The sequence below is a fragment of the Centruroides sculpturatus genome, unplaced genomic scaffold, assembly GCF_000671375.1.
Source record: "Centruroides sculpturatus isolate CEXI.00-Female unplaced genomic scaffold, Cexi_2.0 scaffold609, whole genome shotgun sequence".
Taxonomy (NCBI): Eukaryota; Metazoa; Arthropoda; class Arachnida; order Scorpiones; family Buthidae; genus Centruroides; species Centruroides sculpturatus.
The window spans coordinates 47,713-71,262 of record NW_019384804.1 but is presented as its reverse complement, the minus strand read 5'-3'; the positions used below and the strand labels follow the sequence as shown (position 1 = coordinate 71,262).

The 23,550-nt window shown below is 36.5% G+C and overlaps 1 protein-coding gene and 3 non-coding genes across 4 annotated transcripts; all 4 read right to left on the bottom strand.

Annotated features, from left to right (window-relative positions):
• Positions 1-1,378: 1,378 nt before the first annotated feature.
• LOC111629641 lies at positions 1,379-1,576 on the bottom strand. The gene has a single exon (XR_002757382.1). It is a non-coding gene; the product is annotated as a U2 spliceosomal RNA (small nuclear RNA).
• Positions 1,577-4,570: 2,994 nt separating this feature from the next.
• LOC111629633 lies at positions 4,571-4,763 on the bottom strand. Its single transcript, XR_002757379.1, has one exon. It is a non-coding gene; the product is annotated as a U2 spliceosomal RNA (small nuclear RNA).
• Positions 4,764-12,192: 7,429 nt separating this feature from the next.
• LOC111629640 lies at positions 12,193-12,390 on the bottom strand. Its single transcript, XR_002757381.1, has one exon. It is a non-coding gene; the product is annotated as a U2 spliceosomal RNA (small nuclear RNA).
• A 1,293-nt stretch (positions 12,391-13,683) lies between these two features.
• Positions 13,684-14,517, bottom strand: LOC111629609. The gene has a single exon (XM_023373508.1). It carries the CDS (start codon positions 14,515-14,517, stop codon positions 13,684-13,686), a length of 834 nt encoding a protein of 277 aa, XP_023229276.1.
• Between the last annotated feature and the right edge of the window lie 9,033 nt (positions 14,518-23,550).

Below are 23,550 nucleotides of genomic sequence, written 5' to 3'. Positions count from 1 at the left end.
TTGGCTAGACTTAGTATTAGTCTTACCTACACTAACTATCATAGGCTTACTAACAGAGGAGGAAGCTAAACTAGCCTCAACTACCATATTAGAACTTGGACCCTTGGTTGGAGTAGTGTCCTCCATTGGGACACTATACGCCCAAGCGGCTGAAGAAATACCCTCCATGGGTATAGAAGTAGGAAAAGTAAGGAAGAAGCCCTACTGTAAAGATGGGGCCAACCGTGGGGATATTGGCTTGGATTTCCCCGCGAATACGCTAGAATGCGCAGGCAGGTTCCTCCAGAGCAATAAAAGGAGAACTGTTCTCTTTTTGGTTAAAGCCCAGTTGCTAAAGGGACCTGGACTTCCTCTTTTAGTAAGGAAACCTTACCAAAGGGCGCCTCTTTGGTTATACAAAACCAAAAAGGCTAATAGCAGAAACGTCGACCTGGGTGCCCTTAAACACCCTAAAACTGACTTAGTAGGCTTAAGAACCAACTATTCGATCTTAGCCAAAGAAGGCCGAGAAGCGATAAAAAACACATCAAAGGTGCCGACAGGCCAAGTGTGGAGACATACAAAACACCTGCGGTGTGTCCAGTTACGTTGATCGGCAAATATCCGTTAAAACACACGAAAGAACGTCAGGAAACGATAGGTGACGATGCAAAAGGCTACAGGAAATGTCAGGTATTGCATGGGTGAGGCCTGACAACGGCATAAAACTCCTGTTGGTCACCAATCATCACAGGAGGAAATTATGCCGCAGTCCATACCTGCGTTGCGTCGGTCTGATACTGATAGCATTTCGATGCTAAATTTTTTTCGCTAGCAAAATACATTACCGATTTCAGTATTTAACGTAGAATATTTGCCGATTCGATATTACAATATATTTCATGCAATACGTTTGAAACAAATCGGTTTTATCCGTTATTTTAGAAAAATGTCGCGCTTGTTCCATACAGAAATGTAAAGAGTGAGGCTTACCTTTCCAGGGGTGCCTGGGCCTTCTATGTGCAGGCCATGCATATTGTCCACAGTAGTGACACTGTGAAAAAATTGCACATTTCATTTTTCTTCAATAACTTCGAATCGCCGATTAGCGATTTCGACCGAAAGAACGGGAAGGTGTTTCTTGCATCGCTCCTATTCATCGTAGCGTACCGGAAGTATGCGGCGATGGCGGTTTATCGCTTTCCACAGTTTCTCTTAACTTTTCTTCTGCAATTCGCCAGATTTCTTTTTCCTGCAAATCCATGCTTGTAGATTGTCTTCCTATAGCTGTAATCGATCCTCTGTCATCTTCCGTGAAGGACATCCGACTGGAAAAAGAAAAAAAATTTTTTCCTCATTAATTAATTTCTCTATCTTTTATTATTTATTTCCCCCCAAAGGGGGGTGGGCTATCTCTGGCAATAAGTGCCAGGCCAGAGCAACCCGTGGCAGGGAAGGAGCAAGCCCCCTATTTCGCCCAGTTCCAAAAATCAGTTTAATATCGAAGGTCTCCGATGGAAACCGTATAAGATATCAAGCTGATAAGAACAGATACTGTGTTTTCAAAGTTTGGGGGACCACTAGGCCGAAAAGATAAATAATGTCCTTCACGAAAGATGCCATTGACGATCAGCATGTTATAACAAACGCGCATGCTGAAGAAAAGGTAATAAAAAACTTAAACACACGTTCAACTCATGGACAACATGCTTGACCCTCCCCAGAAAACACACACCACACAAGAAAGGTTAGTTACAAAAACAAGTACCCGACAATCATGAACTAGTTAATAGATACATATAAATCAAAAACCCGACAATAATAAAGTAAAATACATCAAGGTAAATATATAACATAAATAACTAAAACCCCTTTTGAATGAGGGGAAAAATACAAACATCCTGTTAAAAACACAGGTAAATCCGACAAAAAAGTATAAATACAAAATGTGAAAATATATAAATTTACATAAAACCCAAAAGTACAAAAATTTATAGTATAAATCTTTTCTTTCAGGTAAAACAATAAGAAAAATTACAACAGTAAAACCCAAGAACTAATAAACAATAAATTACATTTTAAAAATAGAACATCAAATATTTAGTATAAACACTTCACTCGTTACTTAACACAGAATTTAAAAATAAAATCATCGCCACTCATCATTAAATCGAATTTCATCATTTTGAACTTTCCAAATTACATCTGTACCTCTATAAAACTTATCAAATTCTTGTTTAGCCATATTATCATAATCACTTCGGATTTTATATTTTAGTTCTTGTTTTATTTCAGTTATTAATAAGGACGCATTCCATTGTCTTCTCTCAAATGTAAGTAAACATCTACATTTCCACAACATTCTTTTTGTCAATCTAATACAACAGTTTAGCAGATATATATTTTGATTTCTAGCAATCAAGTTGTTTTGATATTTAACATTCTCCCAGCTTATTCTCGTCTTCCATACTTTTGATACCCATTACCAGACCGATACCGCAATATTACATTCGTAAAATACAGTAGATCCCCCTATAAAATCGTTTCCTATAGTTATGATTCCTATAAAAATTGTGGCATTATCCGTAAACAACGGTAAAAATAACTCCTATAATACGTAAAACGTCATCGGGCAGCCGAACTACTTTCCCGCCGTCCGTAGCGCCACGCTACGGACGTTTAGGCGGATAAATTGAGTTTAGTATCGTCTGTTCATATAATTATATATAAATTAGGTACTGTACATATAATTATATATTAATTATATATAAATTAGGTACTGTATATATAATTATATATTAACTTAATTTATTGTAACTTTATTATAATTAAATATATATTTTTCGCCGTCTAGCGTCACGCTACGGCGAGTTAGGCGACCTATCGTCTGTCCAGTACTGTAATTTTATACATTTCTTGTGAAAGAAACATTTCTTATTTAACGGCCATAAAAATTATTTATATTAAGGATGTCTCCAAAGGTCAACGAAGTTTTCGCAGAAAAATAATATCAGAAATCGCGGCCGCGGTTTGATGCGCTGTTCCGCGACGAAACCAAGCTTTAGCAACGGGCGTAGTCGAACGGTACACACTCGGTAAGCAATCCTACAATTTTTTGTTTATAACGTAGTTTATACGGATTATTTTCAAAAAAATATACGTATTTTGGAAATGTTGAGTCGAATTAGTCTAGAATCGATTAATTTTATGAAAGAAAACCTTTCAAACAGCCGTAGTCCGTAAACTATGATTCCTACAAAATTGATTCATAAAGAACGGAACGTATCTACCGTCTTATAGGGGGATCTACTGTATATGTACTATAGATTCTACAGATCTACATCTTGTACATCTCTCATCTCTTACTCTATTATATATCCGTAAATATTCTTTACACATTACAATATTTGACAAGATTCGCCATGAAATCTCTATCCACTCGGCAGGCATAATACTAAATATATTTTTCCAAATTTTGGGCCAATCCATAGTACTATTTATCATATTATTACTCATATGCTGTCTATGAATAAGATTATAAATATATTTCGGTCTAATTTTTCTTCCAAAATCCAACACGTTACTATAATTATCTATTAGACCTCTTAATATTTCCCTCCATTTTTTATATTTTCTTTTATTACTCATCATAAAGGGATAACTTGTTGCCTGCCGGGTTATATGATTGGAGATCGGTCCTATTATATATCTAATTAAATAAAAAAGTGGATGGTTATTTTCTCTAAGACTATTTATAACAATACTCATTTGTAATGATCTCTCAAAATCTTTCAGGTCAATTATACCCCATCCTCCCTCATTGATGTCATTTCGCATGATCTTTCTACTCATTGGTTCAAATGTTTCGTTCCACAAATAAGTATAAATATCTCTTTCTAAATTTTTTATATCATTTTTATCTAAATTTGTAATATATAACTTATAGATAATCTTTGGAATTATTACTCTATTAATTACTTGTACGCGTTCTGGCATATACAGCCAGTTCTCAGCCCAATGCGTAATCTCACTTTTAATTTTTGTCTGCATCTCTTCCAAGTTCTTTTGTTCCGCATTATTACCATACCATATCCCAAGTACTTTCATGTTTTCACAATATTCGATATCATTTTGATTTTTTCCTATGTTTCCTACAATATCAATAATTTTACACTTATTTTTATTAATTTTCATTCCAGTGTATTCACAAAATTGCTGTAATTTATATAATATACTATTAAAACTAGGTTTATTTACGACTAGAAACGTGATATCATCTGCATGCGTTATGTATTTTATATTGTCTTGCATTCCTGGGATATAGATCGGTTCTATTATTTTATCACTATCTATAGTTTTCAATAATGTTTCAATATATATCGTAAATAGAATCATCGAACTAGGGCAACCATGCCGGACACCTATCTTACAGTCTATATCCTCTGAAGTTTTACTATTAATCTTAATACAAGTACTCGGGAGATGGTATAATCTCTTAATAACATTTATTTCTTTATCATTTAAACCATAGTAATCTAATATCTTCCAAAGAACCTGACGGTTTACAGTATCGAATGCCCTCTGAACATCAATAGAGAGGAGGGAAAGTGNAAGTGCCAGGCCAGAGCAACCCGCGGCGGGGAGGGAGCAAGCCCCCTTTCCCGCCCCGTTCCAAAAATCAGGTTAATATCGAAGGTCTCCGATGGAGACCGTATCAGATATCAAGCTGATAAGAACAGATACTGTGGTATTAAAGTTTGGGGGACAACTAGGCCAAAAGTAAACTATTATCCTTCACAGAAGATGCCATTGACGATTCAGCATGTTATAATAAACGCGCATGCTGAAGAAAAGGTAATAAGAAAAACTTTAACACACGCTCAACTTGTGGACAACATGCATAGCCCTCCCAATAAATACACCACACAGGGAAGGTTAGTTACATTGTTACAAATACCCGACAATCAAAAACAGGTTAATAAAATATACAAATAAACAAAACCCGACAATAATCAGAACTTACATCAAAGTAAATATACAACATAAAAACTAAAACCCCCTTTAAAACAGGGGAAAAAATACATGCTTCCTATTAAAAACACAGGTAAAACCGACAAAATTTACAAAATAACAAAATTTGAATTTACATAAATCCCAAAATTACAAAAATTTATAATATAAATCTTTTCTTTCAGGTAGTAACATTGAAAAAGAAACAACAACAGTAAATACAAAAAGTAAAGAAAAGTAAGTACATTTTAAAAATATAAAACATCAATTAAGTATTATAAACACTTTTACAATTTAACTCAACACAAAAATAAATTTTAAAATCATCGCCACTCATCATTAAATCGAATTTCATCATTTTGTATTTTCCAAATAACTTCCGTTCCTCTATAATTTTTATCAAATTCTTGTTTAGACATATTATCCAAATCACTTCGGATTTTATATTTAAGTTCTTGTTTTATTTTCGTTATTAATAAAGACGCATTCCATCGTCGTCTCTCAAATGTAAGTAGGCACCTACACTTCCACAACATTCTTTTTGTCAGTCCAATACAACAGTTTAACAGATATATATTTTGATTTCGAACAATTAAGTTATTCTGATATCTGACATTCTCCCAACTAATTCTCGTCTTCCAAACTAATGCTACCCATGACCAGGCAGATACTGCGATATTACAATCATAAAATATATGCACTATAGATTCCACAGATCGACATCTCGTACATCTCTCATCTCTCACTCTATTATAGATCCGTAGATATTCTTTACACATCACTATATTTGACAAAATTCGCCATGAAATCTCTATCCACTCGGCAGGCATACTAAATATATTTTTCCAAATTCTGGGCCAATCCCTAGTATCATTTATCATACTATTATTCATATGCTGTTTATGGATAAAATTATAAATATATTTCGGTCTAATTTTTCTTCCGAAATCCAATACATCACTATAGTTATCAATTAAACTTCTCAATATTTCTCTCCATTTCTTGTATTTTCTTTTATTACTTAACATAAAGGGATAACTTGTTGCCTGCCGAGTTATATGATTGGAGATCGGTCCAATAATATATCTTATTAAGTAAAAAAGCGGATGATTATTATCTCTAAGACTATTTATAATAACACTCATTTGTAATGATCTCTCAAAATCTTTCAGATCAATAATACCCCATCCTCCCTCATTGATGTTGTTACGCATGATCTTTCTACTCATGGGTTCAAATGTGCCATTCCACAAGTAAGTATATATATCTCTTTCTAATATTTTTATATCATTTTTGTCTAGATTAGTAATATATAACTTATAAATGATCTTTGGAATTATTACTCTGTTAACTATTTGTACCCTTTCTGGCATGTACAACCAATTATCAGACCATTGCCTAATCTCACTTTTAATTTTAGTCTGCATTTCATCCAGATTCTTATGTCCTGCATTATTACCGTACCATATCCCAAGTACTTTCATGTTATCACAATATTCTATATCATTTTGACTTTTCCCTATATTCCCGACAATATCAATAATCTTACACTTATTTTTATTAATTTTCATTCCGGTATATTCACAAAATTGCTGTAATCTATATAATATACTATTAAAGCTAGGTTTATTTACTATCAAGAATGTAATATCATCTGCGTGCGTTATATATTTAATACTATCTTGCATTCCCGGAATATAAATCGGTTCTATTGTATTATCACTATCTATAGTCTTAAGTAATGTTTCTATATATATCGTAAATAAAATCATCGAACTAGGGCAGCCCTGCCGGACCCCTATTTTACACTCTATATCCTCTGATATTTTATTATTAATTTTAATACAAGTACTCGGGAGATGGTATAATCTTTTAATAGCATTTATTTCATTCTCATTTAAGCCATAATAATCTAATATCTTCCAGAATACCTGACGATTTACTGTATCAAATGCCCTCCTAACATCAATGGAGAGGAGGGAAAAAGTAGTGTCTCTTTCTATACAGTACTCTTGGATTAATTTTAGAAAGAAAATATTATTCTGTATAGCTCTTGCCTTAACACCCGCACTCTGAGTTTTACCGATACAATTCTTAAAAACCAACTCAACTCTATTAGCGATAATTATACTGTAAATCTTATAGTCTAAATTTAATAATGTTATCGGTCTAAAATCTTTAATTCCCTTATCCGTGTCATCATTTTTCTTAATTAAAATCATTTTTCCCAGACAAAAAGTGTCACTAAAACTAATAAAATTGTATAAATTGTATAATATATCAATAAAACTATCGTTAAAAAACTTATATAATTCCGCGTTTAAATTATCCCTTCCCGGAGCTTTATTCACATGGAGAGATTGGATAGCTTCCAAAATCTCGCTTTTTGAAATCTCTTTACTTATTATATCATTATTTTTATCTTTTATAGGAACTATTTTACTAAGTATTTCATTCTCTAAAGACTCATCAAACTGTGGGATCTCAAATAAATATGTATAATAATTATAAAACTTCTCCATTATCTCTCCAGTATCCTTTATTTCGTTTCCGAACTCATCTTTTATTTTCTCTATTTCTATACTTTCCCTCATTTTCCCTTTCTTTTCGAATACTGCTCTTTCCGCTTCTCTTTTTATTCTATATTTATCCAGTTTATAACGTATATAATTCTCCTTATTTTTCATATCTAACTCTCTTATAATTTCTCTCTCTATTCTTTCTATTTCCATTACATTATTTTTAATAATCATTTCTGTCAGCTCTCTCTGTAATCTCTTTACCTTGGAAAAATTATCTTTCTTATTTTTATACCATATTTTTTCTACCTCTAAATAAATCTGCTGCTTTAACCAATCCCATTTATCCCAATCAGATATATCTCTATTATTTTCCAAGAGTTCTATTATTCTATTTTTAAAGAGTTCATTTTCTAATATTTCTTTTGTTATTTTTATCCGTTTCTCTCTTCTAATTTTCTTTCCTATTCTAATATTCACATCTACCATTTTATGATCTGTTAATTTCCGTCTCTCGGTCTGTAATGGATAACATATTATTCCTTCTACTTGATCTAAACTCTTTGATACATAAATCCTATCCAACCTCTCCATGATACCGCGACCCTCCCAAGTAAAACCCGGATGACACGGATAACAAACCCTAAAAACGTCATATAAATTAAAATCAGAAATAATTCCTCTTAAAATATTTCTTGAACCATCGTATAAAATTGGCCCATTCTTATCAATACTATCCAGTACACAATTAAAGTCTCCCATGAGTATTATTTCTCTTCCCACTCTTAAAAAATCAATTAAATTTCTAAAAAAATCTTTTCTCTCATAGATTTGAGTTGGTGCATATATATTAATAACACGTATATACCGATCCCCAACATTAATATCTACGGATATTAATCTACCATTTTTATCAGTTCTAAAATCCTGTACACATATTGATTTCTTAATTAACAGCAATACCCCAGTACTTCGCCTTGTCGCGAAAGACGCATAAATATTATAGAACGTAAACATTTTCCTCAATTGCCTAATGTCAGATATATCTCTAATATTTGTGTCCTGTATCCCTAATATATGAATATTATTTGTAAGAACCATATTCACAATATACACTTGTTTGCTTATATCTCTCATCCCAGTTATATTAATAAATCGAATATTTAAAATTGGGTGATCAGCCATTATCGGTTCTATTTTGTGATTCCTTCTTTTTCTCATTTGAATCTATATACATTGATGGTTGTCTAACATCTGCTCCTTGTTGTTTCAATATTGACAACTTTTCCTCATAGGTTAAACTAGTATCTAATGCTAAACTTCTAAGTGCCCTTTTACTATTTTCCTTTTCTAAACTTTTATTTCTCTTTCTTTTCGTTTTCATTTCCGGTATTACTTCCGGTGTTCTTTCTATCTCATTTATTAATTCTTTTACTTTACCATTACCTTTTTTTCCATCTTTCTCTATTTTTTCCGCTATAACTAACACTTCCGGTATCAAACACTTTTCCTGCACTTCACTTTCTAACTGTTTTTGACTATCTATTTCTTTCTCTTTTTCATTAACTTTTTGCTTTTCTCTCTGCCATCTCTCTAAACTCCTTTCCCTCTTACGCTCCAAACTTACTTTTCTCGGTCCTATTCGACAAATATCAGCAAAAGTTTGTACAGGACAAAGTTCTCCTTTACTATGCTTTCTCCTACAATTATAACAATTCTCACAATCTTTTACCAAATGAAATTTACTCCCACACCTATAACACGATTTAACAGGACACATTCTTGCCTCATGATCAAAATCTCCGCATCTAAAGCATTCTTTTTTACAACCAACATAATACAGAATCACCCTTCTCCCCAATATCTCCATAGTGGTTGGAATTCTTTTCCTCGTTACAATAACCACCCGAACAACACCCGTTCTTACTTGCATATTAGGATAAAGAATTATATGAACGTTAACTACTAAACCATATTTAGAAAAAATTTCCTTAATCAAATCTTCATCTGCCTCAAAGGGCATAAATCTAACCGTTACAACTATTAAATCAGCCTCAAGGCTTTCAATTACACAAAGTTTACCTCCTAATTGTATTTCTTGACCTACTAGTCTTTCTTTCTCCTCCACTGTTGAGACACCCACTTCAACAACACCTCTTGGTCTGTAACAGACTTGCTTTACGCTTCCTTCCTTCTTTATCTTATCTTCACAAGCCTTTATCAGTTCTGTTGTATCAATCTTCTCTTGACTAATAATTCTTACTGATTTTACCGCTGAATACTTTTCAATTTTCGTTATTTCTTCTACAGCTTCTTCTTCCGCCGAAACGCCTTGAGTAAAGTCCATGGACTCATCCAGACCGGTGGCAGCCGCATCGGGATGTCGACGGGAACTTGAAGCAACTGACCCATCGTGGATGGAGAGGGACTCACCCTCACCACCTAGGGCCTCCATCAACGTTGTCGTCCAACTCGCCGATGGGGAAGTCTCCCCCATCCAACGACTTCGGCTCTCAGCCGAGGCGTTAAAAAATCAAAAGTCAGTAAAATCCAAAACACTCACCAAATAAAGGCTGTAAATACGTAAAACGTCCAAAAGAGGTGATAAAACTAGTAAAAAGCAGGTAAAAAATAAACGTCCAANCTAACCGTTACAACTATTAAATCAGCCTCAAGGCTTTCAATTACACAAAGTTTACCTCCTAATTGTATTTCTTGACCTACTAGTCTTTCTTTCTCCTCCACTGTTGACACACCCACTTCAACAACACCTCTTGGTCTGTAGCAGACTTGCTTTACGCTTCCTTCTTTCTTTATCTTGTCTTCACAAGCCTTTATCAATTCTGTTGTATCAATCTTCTCCTGACTGATGATTCTTACTGATTTTACCGCTGAATACTTTCTAATTTTTGTCGTTTCTTCTACAGCTTCGTCTTCCGCCGAAACTCCTTGAGTAAAGTCCATGGACTCATCCAGACCGGTAGCTGCCGCATCGGGATGTCGACGGGAACTAGAAGCAGCTGACCCATTGTGGATGGAGAGGGACTCACCCTCACCACCTAGGGCCTCCATCAACGTTGTCGTTCAGCTCGCCGATGGGGAAGTCTCTCCCATCCAGCGGCTTCGGCTCTCAGCCGAGATGTTTAAAAAGTCAAAAGTCAGTAAAATCCAAAACACTCACCAAATAAAGGCTGTAAATACGTAAAACATCCAATAGAGGTGATAAAACTGGTAAAAGCGGGTAAAAAACGTCCAAACTTTCAAAAAAAATCCAAAGTCGAAAAAGTCGGCAAAAATGTAGNAGTCTCCCCCATCCAACGACTTCGGCTCTCAGCCGAGGCGTTAAAAAATCAAAAGTCAGTAAAATCCAAAACACTCACCAAATAAAGGCTGTAAATACGTAAAACGTCCAAAAGAGGTGATAAAACTAGTAAAAAGCAGGTAAAAAATAAACGTCCAAACTTCCAAAAAATCCAAACTCGAAGAAAAACGGCAAAGTTGTAGAAAATTCGATAATTCACTATAAATATCGAATTTTTTCTTAACAGGAACTACTATTCGATCTTAGCCAATAAGGCCGAGAAGCGATAAAAAACACATCAAAGGTGCCGACAGGCCAAGTGTGGAGACATACAAAACACCTGCGGTGTGTCCAGGTTACGTCGATCGGCAAATATTCGTTAAAACACATGAAAGAACGTCAGGAAACGGTAGGTGACGATGCAAAAGGCTACAGGAAATGTCAGGTATTGCATGGGTGTTGCCTGACCCCCAGTACTTCGCCTTGTCGCGAAAGACGCATAAATATTATAGAACGTAAACATTTTCCTCAATTGCCTAATGTCAGATATATCTCTAATATTTGTGTCCTGTATCCCTAATATATGAATATTATTTGTAAGAACCATATTCACAATATACACTTGTTTGCTTATATCTCTCATCCCAGTTATATTAATAAATCGAATATTTAAAATTGGGTGATCAGCCATTATCGGTTCTATTTTGTGATTCCTTCTTTTTCTCATTTGAATCTATATACATTGATGGTTGTCTAACATCTGCTCCTTGTTGTTTCAATATTGACAACTTTTCCTCATAGGTTAAACTAGTATCTAATGCTAAACTTCTAAGTGCCCTTTTACTATTTTCCTTTTCTAAACTTTTATTTCTCTTTCTTTTCGTTTTCATTTCCGGTATTACTTCCGGTGTTCTTTCTATCTCATTTATTAATTCTTTTACTTTACCATTACCTTTTTTTCCATCTTTCTCTATTTTTTCCGCTATAACTAACACTTCCGGTATCAAACACTTTTCCTGCACTTCACTTTCTACCTGTTTTTGACTATCTNATTGTATAACATATTCTGGAACCTCAACAATAATAATTAATTGTAACATATTATTAATTAACGGTAAATCATATGAATTATTTATTCTGTATTCACGAAAATTGTACTCAATGATATTAACGATATATGTATTGTAGCAATTTTTTTTTCTCCTGGCAATGCTACTGCGGGGCCAGGATATGTGTTATTACATATTAATAAAATTGATTGATTGTCTTGCTATAGCTGTAATCGCTCCTCTGGCATCTTCCGTGAAGGAAATCCGACTGGAAAAAGAAAAAAAATTCATTTCGTTAATTTATCTTTTATTATTTATTTCCCCCCTTCCCAAAGGGGGGTGGGCTATCTCTGGCTATAAGTGCCAGGCCAGAGCAACCCGCGGCGGGGAGGGAGCAAGCCCCCTGTCTTGCCCAGTTTCAAAAATCAGTTTAATATCGAAGGTCTCCGATGGAAACCGTATCAGATATCAAGCTGATAAGAACAGATACTTTTACTTTTAATTAAAGTTTATTTAAAACACAAAATGCTTTACATTGCAGCACGCAGGCTATGAGATAACATAATAGAAATATCAGATACATGCTTTAGATCTCGACAATTTCTGGCTATAGACCCCCAAATAAGAAAGTGAAGAAATATACAAATATGTACAAAGGTGGGTGAAAATGGCTGGGATGAAGTGTTTAACATATGCACAAATATTAAGGCACATTGATTGATGATACAAGAAACATTCGAATAACAACAGTGTTTGGTTTAAACCCGAGTACATTATAGGCAATAGTTTACAGAACGAAGTAGAACGAGAGTCATGTTAACACAATAGTGACTGGTGAACAGGATGTGAAGAGTAGCAAACAGCCTAACGTAATGGCTGCGTGGGAAGCAGAGAGGAAGCCGATAAGGGCTAGCTGTCAATGATGGTGTAGTTATTGTTTTCTTTTTTCCATATAGTGTCTATGGTGCCTCGATATAGGGTCATAAATTTTTTCTCTGTAAAGAGGTCTTGATCCGATTCTATTTTGATATTGGCTTCTTCCTTTATTTTGTTGATTGTAAGAGTTGCATTCCACCTTTTCTTGTCATAGTGAAGTGCGCATCTCGCTTTCCATATGATTTTTTTTGACAGAGCAATCAACCAATTAATACAATAGGTGTTCTGATTCTTTACCGGATAGTTCATGTGGTATTTGATTGTATTCCAAGAGAGGTTGACTTTGAAGATTTTATAAAACCATTTCCAGATTTTATTTGGAAGTGAGCATTCATAGTAGAGATGAAAGCAGTTTTTATCTCTAGTGCATCTTGGACATCTAGCATTGGATATACGATGGTATGTATGGAGGTACATCTTGGTCATTGTCACATTGTTGATATCTCTCCATGCTGTCTCTCTCCATTCCGCAGGGAGTCTGCCGAGATTTAACCAAGTTTCACTCCAGATGATGGCATTGTCATTAATGTTACTGTTCGAATATTGGGTGAAGATGTTACGATAAACAATGCTTGGCTTGATGTTTGCATTAACTTGGTCATTGCTCATTAGTGTGTTGAGCGTGGTTCTCCACAAGGTAAGGCCGTTTATCATTGTCTAGAAGGAAGGGTCTGTTGGGCTGGCCGGGCAGAATGTGCCTGACGGTAGGGCCAAGGATATAAATGGCCACATCCCGAAGGGGGTGCTGATGAGAAAGGATGGAGTTCAGGAGGTTGGAAATCTGCAGAGATTGTTCAAGTGATCAAGTGCAAATTGTACTATGAAATTTGCATAATTATTGAATATCTATGACTTCCCGGGTCTTTATATCGGGGAAGCTGTAGTTTATTCATTGTTGGCTAAAACATTCCTGGAACGTCTCCCAATTAGTATGCATTTTGTGGTGATTGGTTTGTTGTTCTTCGATTATGACATCGGACACCTGGGTCAAAAGGTATCTGTGGTCGCTAGCGGACGGAATGAGCATCGTCTCGCATTCAGAGATTCGATAGCCCAGGTCCGCAGAAACCAGACAGACATCCGTCCAGCCCTCTGCATGGGGAGTGTGAAAAGTCGGGTGTGTCGTCATATTGACCGATATAAGATTGTTTGAGTCCATAAAATCTGCCACCAACCTTCCCATTTTATCTTCCTTATTGTGGAACCAGATCGCTGATTTAGCGTTCAGGTCCCCAGCAATAATGACGTTTTTAATGTCAATTCTGCTCGTGACACTTACCAGCTCGTTGATGCAGCTCTTATCATTTTCTTCGGGTGAAAAGTACACACTTAATAGGTATATTGGGTTCTCTTGGTGTATCATCGCCGTGCAGATGTTGGGTGAGCAAAGCCACGGGATGAGAGCAATGTTTAGTTTGTCGTTGCAGACGAGGATCCCGCACTTCGGCCGTGTGTTGTAGTGGCCTGCGAGGACCTTCCAGTTCCCAAACCTGACGATGGTGTTGTCTATAGTGTAGGGTTCCTGGATCATTATTATATCGCTGTTTGTATCGTTTGCAGTCTTTATAAGCAACGAGCTGGCTGCCTTACTCTTTTGGGCGTTTATTTGCAGAATTCTTATCGTGTTGGTTATCCGGTGGTGACTATTTGTTATCATTTCCTCTGTTGACTGGTCGTTGTTTGTGTGGGTCTGTGTTGGATTGCTCGTGTGGCTATTGGCCATAATCCGTTCTGTTTGTGTGTTGCTGTTTCAGTCGTTGGAGGAGCGGGCAGCTGTTGCTGAATGCATTGTGGTTGACTGGTCTCTGTTTGTTCTCTGGGAGACTTTCGTTTGCTTTTTTGCAATTGACACATACAGGGTTTTTCTGCCGTCTTGTACAGTCTTTGTAGCCATGTTCTTTCGTACAGTGGCTACATTTTTTAACGTTTGTACGGTCCTGTGCATAATGGTCAAAACCACAGCACTGGTAACACCTTATAAGTGGTATTAAGTCATCGATGTAGATTGTAAACCACGACATTGATGTGTGTCTGTGGTGTATGAGAATGTTTCGGATGGCCGGTGTTACTGACAGAACAACGTTTCGGCAGTTCTCTTTGACTTTGCCGTTTTTTAAAATCGTGCTTATTTTGCACGCAGTTATTATTTTGTCCGTCGTCTTGTTCCCCCATATATTATTTTGCTCTGCCATTACTCCTATGATGTCTTCTTCTGATATGGCATTGGGGACGTTTAGTAGTATTATCCTGGGTTTTTTGCCCTCGGATATCTTACAGTTAATTTTTGATTGTATGTTCGGTATTGCTTCTATGGCTTTTTTTAATACTTTACTATCTCTCTCGCTGCCAACCCTAACACACACTCTGTCTGCCTTGACCCTACGGACGGCCTTTACCGTTATCTTAAGCTTGTGAGGTTTGATTTCTTTGATTATTTCTGATGTAACCTAATCCATATCTATTTTTGGCCTTCCTCCTTAGCTTGTGGGTACAGGAGGACCGCGTGGGTACCTCCAGAGCCCTCCACCTGTACTTTCCTGTGTATTGAATCCGATATAGTTTTTGTTGTGCGGCTGGGTCTGATGTCGATGTTGGCGCTGGCCACCTGTGCGTATGTTTTCGTCGTTGTTTGCGGTTCGTGGACTGGAATCTGGGTGGAGCGGCCTCCAGTTTGATCCTCATCTCGTGCAGAATTCCGAACATCTGGCAGACGCAACTGTGCAGTTGCAACGCCTGGTCCTTTACTTCTTTTCGTTCCTTGGTGTTTAGTGAGGGTTTGTTTTTAGCGGGAAGAAGATCCATTACTTTTTTCAGATGTTGACTTACTTCCTTTAGTATTTTGTCTTCTAGGTTTTTGAGACTTTCCGGCGGACTCGATGTAGCTGGTTCAGCTGGTGTTGCCAGTATGGTTGACATATCTAATTTTTTAGTTGGTTCGGGTGACTCCATTTTTTTGCAATGAGCAGAGTTCTTACCAGAAAAGTTTCTTACCAGTGTTCTGTCCTCTGGAGCCGTTTAGCTTGAATTCGCCGATTGGCTTGTTAATAATAATTTAGATACTAAAACAGTTAAGTCGCGGGACGTAAGTATCCCTTAACCAACAATCCGACAAGCACAGTAAACTGAGCGTAAGTCGTGGCTCGAGGTTATAACTGAGAAAACAACGGATCGCCGAAAGGCTACAACGATGCCGATCGGCTAGATACCCGTCCGTTAAACCGCCGATCAAAACCGATCGCGCTTATAAAACTGATAAGGGAGCTGAGATGGTACTTCCATCGAAAAACGAGATCGCAGTTATGAAAATTTGCCTCCACGCTAGGCCGACGCCGATCGGCTGAAATCTTTCCGGTCAGCTAACACGCACGTGGCGGAATGGCCCTTTGTTAACGGTGAATTTATTATCCGTTTATATCTTGAGAACCGTAATATATAACCGAGCGAAATTTTTATACGACGTAGTTGGTACAATTTGCTGTCTAAGGCCGTCGATAAAGATATCAGATGGTGCACGTGGGGCCCGATGGGGCCCGAACAAAACCGAAAAGTTCGAACACTCGTAACTCCCGAACTACAAGTCGGAAATTAAAAATTTTTTCACTCACGGAATCCTTGCGATAAGTGCTGTCCAGCGATGTATTATTTTCATCTGTCGAAGCTAAATATCCTAAGTTCTGATGATCTAAGGACGGAGCACAAACAGAAGCACTACCCCATTGAACAGATAGGAAACTCCTTTTTTCCACACACACATACACATAAAATGTTTATCCAATTGAATTTTTATGATCCACTGTAATCCAACGGCACACTGTAATGAAAATCCAAATTGGCACTTAAATAGCACACTTACGGTAATCCAAATGCACTAATGGTCATAACACAACCGGCTAAGACCAAAAGGAAGCACTGGAAAAAGGAAGGGGAAGTCGATAGGCCCATAGACAGGGGGTAGGATAAGAGGAAAACCTGGTGTGAATTCACACCAGGGTCAGGGGACAGTGTGGGGGCGAACCCACCACAAAAGGGGAAAAGAGTTGCTGTCCAGTCAGCGAATACACGTTGTGTTGCAAACGTGCAGGCCAACTTTTCAGCAAAAAGAGAAGGCTAAAGGAAAGTGGAATAACCAAAATCCAGATACTTACCAGATCAGTAAGAAAGGTGAACAGATACTTTTTAATTAAACTTTATTGAAATCATTAGTAATTACATGTCAGCAACATGCTGATTAAAAGAGTACATGAATGGCTTAATTAGTACATTTTATGAGAAATAACATGTTAACTTGTAACATACTTGATTTTACAATAGGCAATATGCTCATAATACTTTGAGATATTTACAGGAGCGAAATATGTACAAGATATATACAAATAGGTATTATGAGTGCATGTGCATGCAAGCAACAAGAATAACAATGTAGTAAATCGGGACAAGCCCATACATACAAGTTGTAGGAATACAAATATAATGATGGTGAGGACATAGTATCAACAAAGTTAAACAGAGATACAATTGAAGAATAGCGACAAGAGATGTAGTGTTGTTACCATTGATTATTAAACATATACATAGTATTGATTTCTTTGAAAATAACATTAATGGTACCGACATAGTGAATGTTAAAGTCTTTATCCATTACCAGATTCTTGTCATTAGTGATTTTGAGGTTAGAGTCTTCGCGGATTTTGTTAACTATCAGAGTTGCGTTCCATTTTTTATCATCAAAGAGGAGGGCGCACCTTGCCTTCCATAAGAGTCTTTTAGTTAAGGCGAGCATCCAGTTCAGGCAGTATTTATTCTGGTTCTTAACTGGAAGATTGTTGTGGAATTTAACACAAGACCAGGGAATATTTGTAGTGAAAATTTTATTAATCCAGTTCCATACCTGTTTAGCTGTGGTGCATTCATAAAACGTATGGAAGATGGTCTCGTCTTTTAAACAACGAGGACATTTGGCACTGCGCATGTGACAGTAGGTGTGGAGGTAGTCTTTGGTCATAACGATGTTATTTATGATTCGCCAGGAAGTTTCTTGCCATTCGGCGGGGATCCTTTCCATATTGTACCATGTGTTAGACCAGTTGACAGATGGATTGTTGAGATTGGTGTTGATAGATTGAGTATGGATCTTTTTGTAGATGGTGCTGGGTCTTATCTTGTCACCAATTAGATCGTTGTTGATGAGCATGCTAATGACCTTTCTCCAGTGGCTAAGCTTACTGGAGTTTAAAAGAAGGAAAGGTTTGTTAGCAGTAGACTTGTCAATGCGTTTTATGATCATGCCTAGGAGGTAGTATGTGGCGTCATAGAGAGGATGATTGCGGTTGAGAGTTGAGTTGATCATATTGGAAAGTTGAAGGGAGAACTCAAGGTTCTTGAGGTCCCACACCCTCCAACCTCCTTGCTGGATACAGTTTTTCATTAAGAGGCTCGTAGTCATTATGCCATATGAATTTGAATATTATCTAGTTTTTTTATTTCGTATTTGCTGAGATTAGTTATGTAAAGAGTGTACATAATCCTGGCAATAAGGACTTTGCCACAGTGACATGTTCTGGAAGGTACAGCCATATGGTTTCCCAGTCAGATGTTGCTTCTTTAATGTTGGTGATCATGTTGTTGAGATTTTTCTGGTTACTATTTTTGCCATACCAGACCCCCAGTATTTTAATGCTGTCTACAGTGTTGAAACCAGGGATGTCATGCTTAATGTTTCCATTGATTCTAAGAATTTTAGTTTTGTTTTCATTGATAGTCATGCCAGTGAGGTTGCTGAAATTATTTATCTTTTGAATAATTCTTTTGAGAGTGATGTTGTCAGTTATGAAAAAATTGATGTCGTCGGCGTGTGCGATAAATTTGGTATTACTATTTTGACCAGGAATATAAAGTGGTGCGATAAGTTTGTCTTTGCTGATCATGTTCAGGAGGGATTCGATATATATAGTAAAGAGGATCATGGAACAGGGCCATCCCTGTCTTACACTAGCGTCGCAGTTGATGAAGTCTGAGGAACGGTTGTTAATACTGATTTTGGTCTTGGGTGCATGGTAAAGGATTTTGATTTTGTCAATTTCATCATTGTTTAGACCATAGGCTTCGAGAGTTTCCACGGTACCTCTCTGTTCACCTTGTCAAAGGCTTTTTTGACGTCAACAGATAGGATGGAGAGGGGGGCTTTTCTCTTGATGTATATGTCTTTTATTAAGTTCAGGAACATCGTGTTGTTCTGAATTGCCCTGCTTTTAATGCCTGCACTTTGGGTGGGGCTGATGTGCGGGTGGAAAATGTTCTCAATTCTCTTGGCGATGATTATACTATATATTTTATATTCCATATTGAGTAGTGTTATTGGTCTAAAATCTTCGACCTGTCCACCTTCATTATCTTTTTTGTTGATGAGATTCATTCTGCCCCAATTTAAGTCGTCATTAAAAGTGTTAGCATTGAAAAGAATGTGGAAGATGTCTGCAAAATTGTCCCTAAAGTAACGGTAGAGTTCGGCAGGGAGATTATCTATGCCTGGGGCTTTCCTAATATGAAGATCTGTAATTGCTTTTTTTATATCGTCCTTGGATATTACCGAGTTGATAATGTTATCATTGTCTTTGATGGGGATTATGAGATTGCGGATGTCCTCCCAAAGTTTCCAATTGGTATTGGGTTTTTTGTAAAGGCTGGTGTAGTAATTATGGAAAGCTTTAATTATTAGATTTTCATCTGATACAATATTATTATTGATGGTTAGACTGTTGAAGTTGATTGTTGTTTTGACTTTATTTTTCTTTTTAAAGATATTTTCAGCCTCCCTTTTGATTCCTATCTTACACATTCTGTAATTTAGGTAGTTGTTTTTTGTCTTTTTATCAATTTTTATGCTTATTTCTTCCTCAAGTTTGTTTACTGCTACACTATCCTTCTCAATAATTTTTTGGCTAAGTTCTCTTTGTAGCTGTTTGATTCTATTGAAGTTGTTGTGTTTTATGGTTTTCCAAGTGTTTTTGATGAGTTTTTTTTATCTCCTTTTTATCTTTCTGCCATTTATCCCAGTTTGTGTTATCTTTGTTTCTATTTAGTATTTTTCTGATTTTGTTTTGAAAGGTGTTGTCAGTTAAAATCTAATTANAATTCTCTTGGTGATGATTATACTATATATTTTATATTCCATATTGAGTAGTGTTATTGGTCTAAAATCTTCGACCTGTCCACCTTCATTATCTTTTTTGTTGATGAGAATCATTCTGCCCCAATTTAAGTTGTCATTAAAAGTGTTAGCATTGAAAAGAATGTGGAAGATGTCGGCAAAATCGTCCCTAAAGTAACGGTAGAGTTCGGCAGGGAGATCATCTATGTCTGGGGCTTTCCTAATATGAAGATCTGTAATTGCTTTTTTTATATTGTCCTTGGAGTTGATAATGTTACCGAGTTGATAATGTTATCATCCTTGTCTTTGATGGGGATTATGAGATTGCGGATGTCCTCCGAAAGTTTCCAATTGGTATTGGGTTTTTTTGTAAAGGCTGGTGTAGTAATTATGGAAAGCTTTAATTATTAGATTTTCATCTGATACAATTTTATTATTGATGGTTATACTGTTGAAGTTGATTGTTGTTTTGACTTTATTTTTCTTTTTAAAGATAATATTTTAAGCCTTTTTTTTTATTCCTATCTTACTCATTCTGTAATTTAGGTAGTTGTTTTTGTCTTTTATCAATTTCTATGCTTATTTCTTCATCAAGTTTGTTTACTGCTACACTATCCTTCTCAATAATTTTTTGACTAAGTTCTCTCTGTAGCTGTTTGATTCTATTGAAGTTGTTGTGTTTTATGGTTTTCCAAGTGTTTTTGAAGAGTTCTTTTTATCTTTCTGCCATTTTTCCCAGTTAGTGTTATCTTTGTTTCTATTTAGTATTTTTCTGATTTCGTTTTGAAACGTGTTGTCAGTTAAAATCTAATTAGTGACTTTGATTTTGTTTCTTCTTTTGATGTTATTGTTTATGTTTATTTTAATGTTAAGCATTTTGTGGTCGGACAGTCTATTGCCATTGTTGAGTAGATAGTTGACATATACTTTACTGATGTTGCCTAAATTGTTGCTGAGGTACATTCTATCTAACCGTTCGCTTACACTTCTACCTTCCCAAGTGAATCCAGGGAATTGGGGGTAGGTTGTATGGTATGCATCACTAAGCTCATAGTCTGTTACTATATTTTTTAAAATTTTGCGTGAGCCATCGGGGAATAGCTGGCCGTTTTTGTCAAGGGGATCTAAAATGCAGTTGAAGTCTCCTGCAATGATTATTTCCCTACCACCAATTAAAGTAATTGGGCAGGCTATTGAATAATTCTTTTCTCTCAGAGAGTGAAGGCGGTGCATAGATGTTTATTATTCTGATCAGTTTATTGTTGTGTTGAATGTCAACTGCAAGAGCTCTTCCATTGGAATCTGTCCTAAAATCGTTGACTTTTAGCCTTTTTTTTGAACATGGAAATAACATCAGAACTTCTTCTGGGGGCAAAAGAGATATAAATGTTGTATCCAGTGAAAAGCTTACGAAGATTCCTGAGGTCGTCAAAGTCGTACATGTTTGTGTCCTGGATAAGGAGGACGTCAGTGTTGCTAGTTAATAACAGATTGAGTAAAAAGACTTGTTTGGATTCATCCCTAAGACCTGTGATATTAATGGATTTAATTTCTATAGTTGTAGAAGCAAATTTAAATGTAGTTAGGTTGGGCTATGGTTCTTTTGCTTTTCCTTAGTTTCTTTCTTTCAACTTTTGTTATAACATTTTCTACTTTTTCAATTATTTCCTTTCTGGAAAGACTGGCATCTAAACTTATCGATAGTATTTTCTCTCTAACGTTAGCAGCATTACCTTCTTCCTCTATCTTTTCCTCTACACTATCTTTGCAGTCTTTTTGCATTGTTTGATCTATTTCCTGGGGTTCATTTGTGTTTTGGGCTTCCCCTATTTCTGTTATATTTTCCTTTTCTATAGTTTCTAATTGGTTGCTTTCATTCTCTTCTATATTGTGTTATTGTTCTGTTTCATCATTGTTGTTAGGGTCATCAGGAACATTTTTCTGTTCAGCCCCTGTAACCCTTTGCCTTTCTATACTTTTTTCCTTATTGATATTTCTTCCCCCCCTTTTGCATATTTCCAGAAAAGTGGGTTCAGGGCATTTCTCGAGCATGTTGTGAAGTTGATTGCAGTTGTAGCAAACCGGGCAATCTCTGATTAAGTGTTCAGGGCTTTTGCACCTGTGGCAAAGTTTAGTTTTACAATCTTTGATTTCATGCTGCAAACTGCCACAGCGCCAGCATTGTTTCTTGCGGCCATTGTAGAAGAGTTCATCTTTGCTCCCCAGTATTTCAATAAAGTTAGGAAGAAGTTTCCTGGTTTTCATTATGACACGATAAGACCCAGTTTTGAATTTCTGTTCATTGTAAGTTGGTGTGGACTAAGACCTTAATTATTTTTCCGTAAGAAGCTAAAGCTCCCTTAACTATTTCCTTATCGGCCTCATTTGGTACATAGCGAATGGTAACCGTGAACAAGTCTTCTTCAAGACTTTCGCAATTATAAGTAAAATTGCCTACCTTTATGCTGTGTCCTATTATTTTCTCCTTGGCTTTGACCGTAGTAAATCCTACCTCCACAACATTTTGCAGTTTGAAGCAAACCTGTTCGACGTTCCCGTCTGAGCCTGTGATAGATTCACAGGCTGAAATAATGTCCGGGATTAGTAGTCTTTCCTTGGCGATGAATCTGATGGAGCGTACAGTGGTGTATTTTTTCAGTTTTTCCTGCAGTTCCGTGCACAGTTCAGGGTCATCATTGTCCTTAGGTTGGTTAATTACTGTCAGGTTGCTGATGATCGGCAGTCATGTTGTCCAAGAAGTTTTCTTCGTCATGGAAGCAACCGTCAGGGGGGACAGTACCAGGCAGATCCTGCGAGTTAAGCTCTGCACTAGCAACTTGGGCATAGCTGGTGGAAGGCATGACGTTATCCATGCTGGGGAAGCTGTAATCCAAAAGGGTATCCACGAAGGTACTCCCAAGCGTAACCAAGAGGTATCCAAAAGGTATCCAAGTGACATAAAATTAACACAAAAAGCACACACAAAAGATAAGCGTAAAGGCACTGTATCCACGAAGGTAATCCCAAGCGTATCAAAAAGGTATCCAAGTGGCACAAAAGCACACACAAAAGATAAGCGTAAAGGCACTGAATTCACGAGCAAAGCAACAAACCACTGGGTTGCAGGGACAAGCACTGTGGTTGGGTAAAAGCACTGAATACAAGAGTAAGCTGGACGGATGGCCAAAGATCAATGTGCAGCAGAAAGAAGGGTAAGAAAAGGAAATAGCTTTTTGGTGTAAGATACCCAAGGAAAGGCTAGAAGGGGGAGGTACAGTGTCTGGTTCGGAAAGTAAAAACTTCCTTCCCAGAAAAAGTAAGAGAGTAGTGGTTAACCTATTGGTCAATCACCTCAGAGTGGTAAAAGTGTTGCCGTAAGATCAGCGAATACACGATGTGTCTCAACCGTTCAGGCCAATCTTCTGACGGAAAAGATAAGAGGGTAGGAAAGTGAGAGACTATAGCTAATACTTACCAGATGGAGCAAAATGGCAAACAGATACTTTTACTTTTAATTAAATGTTTATTAAAGTCTATAACCATTACAAGAACATCAGGATTCTGATGTTTGAGCAACAAATGATATAACAGGAATGAGAGACCATAGTA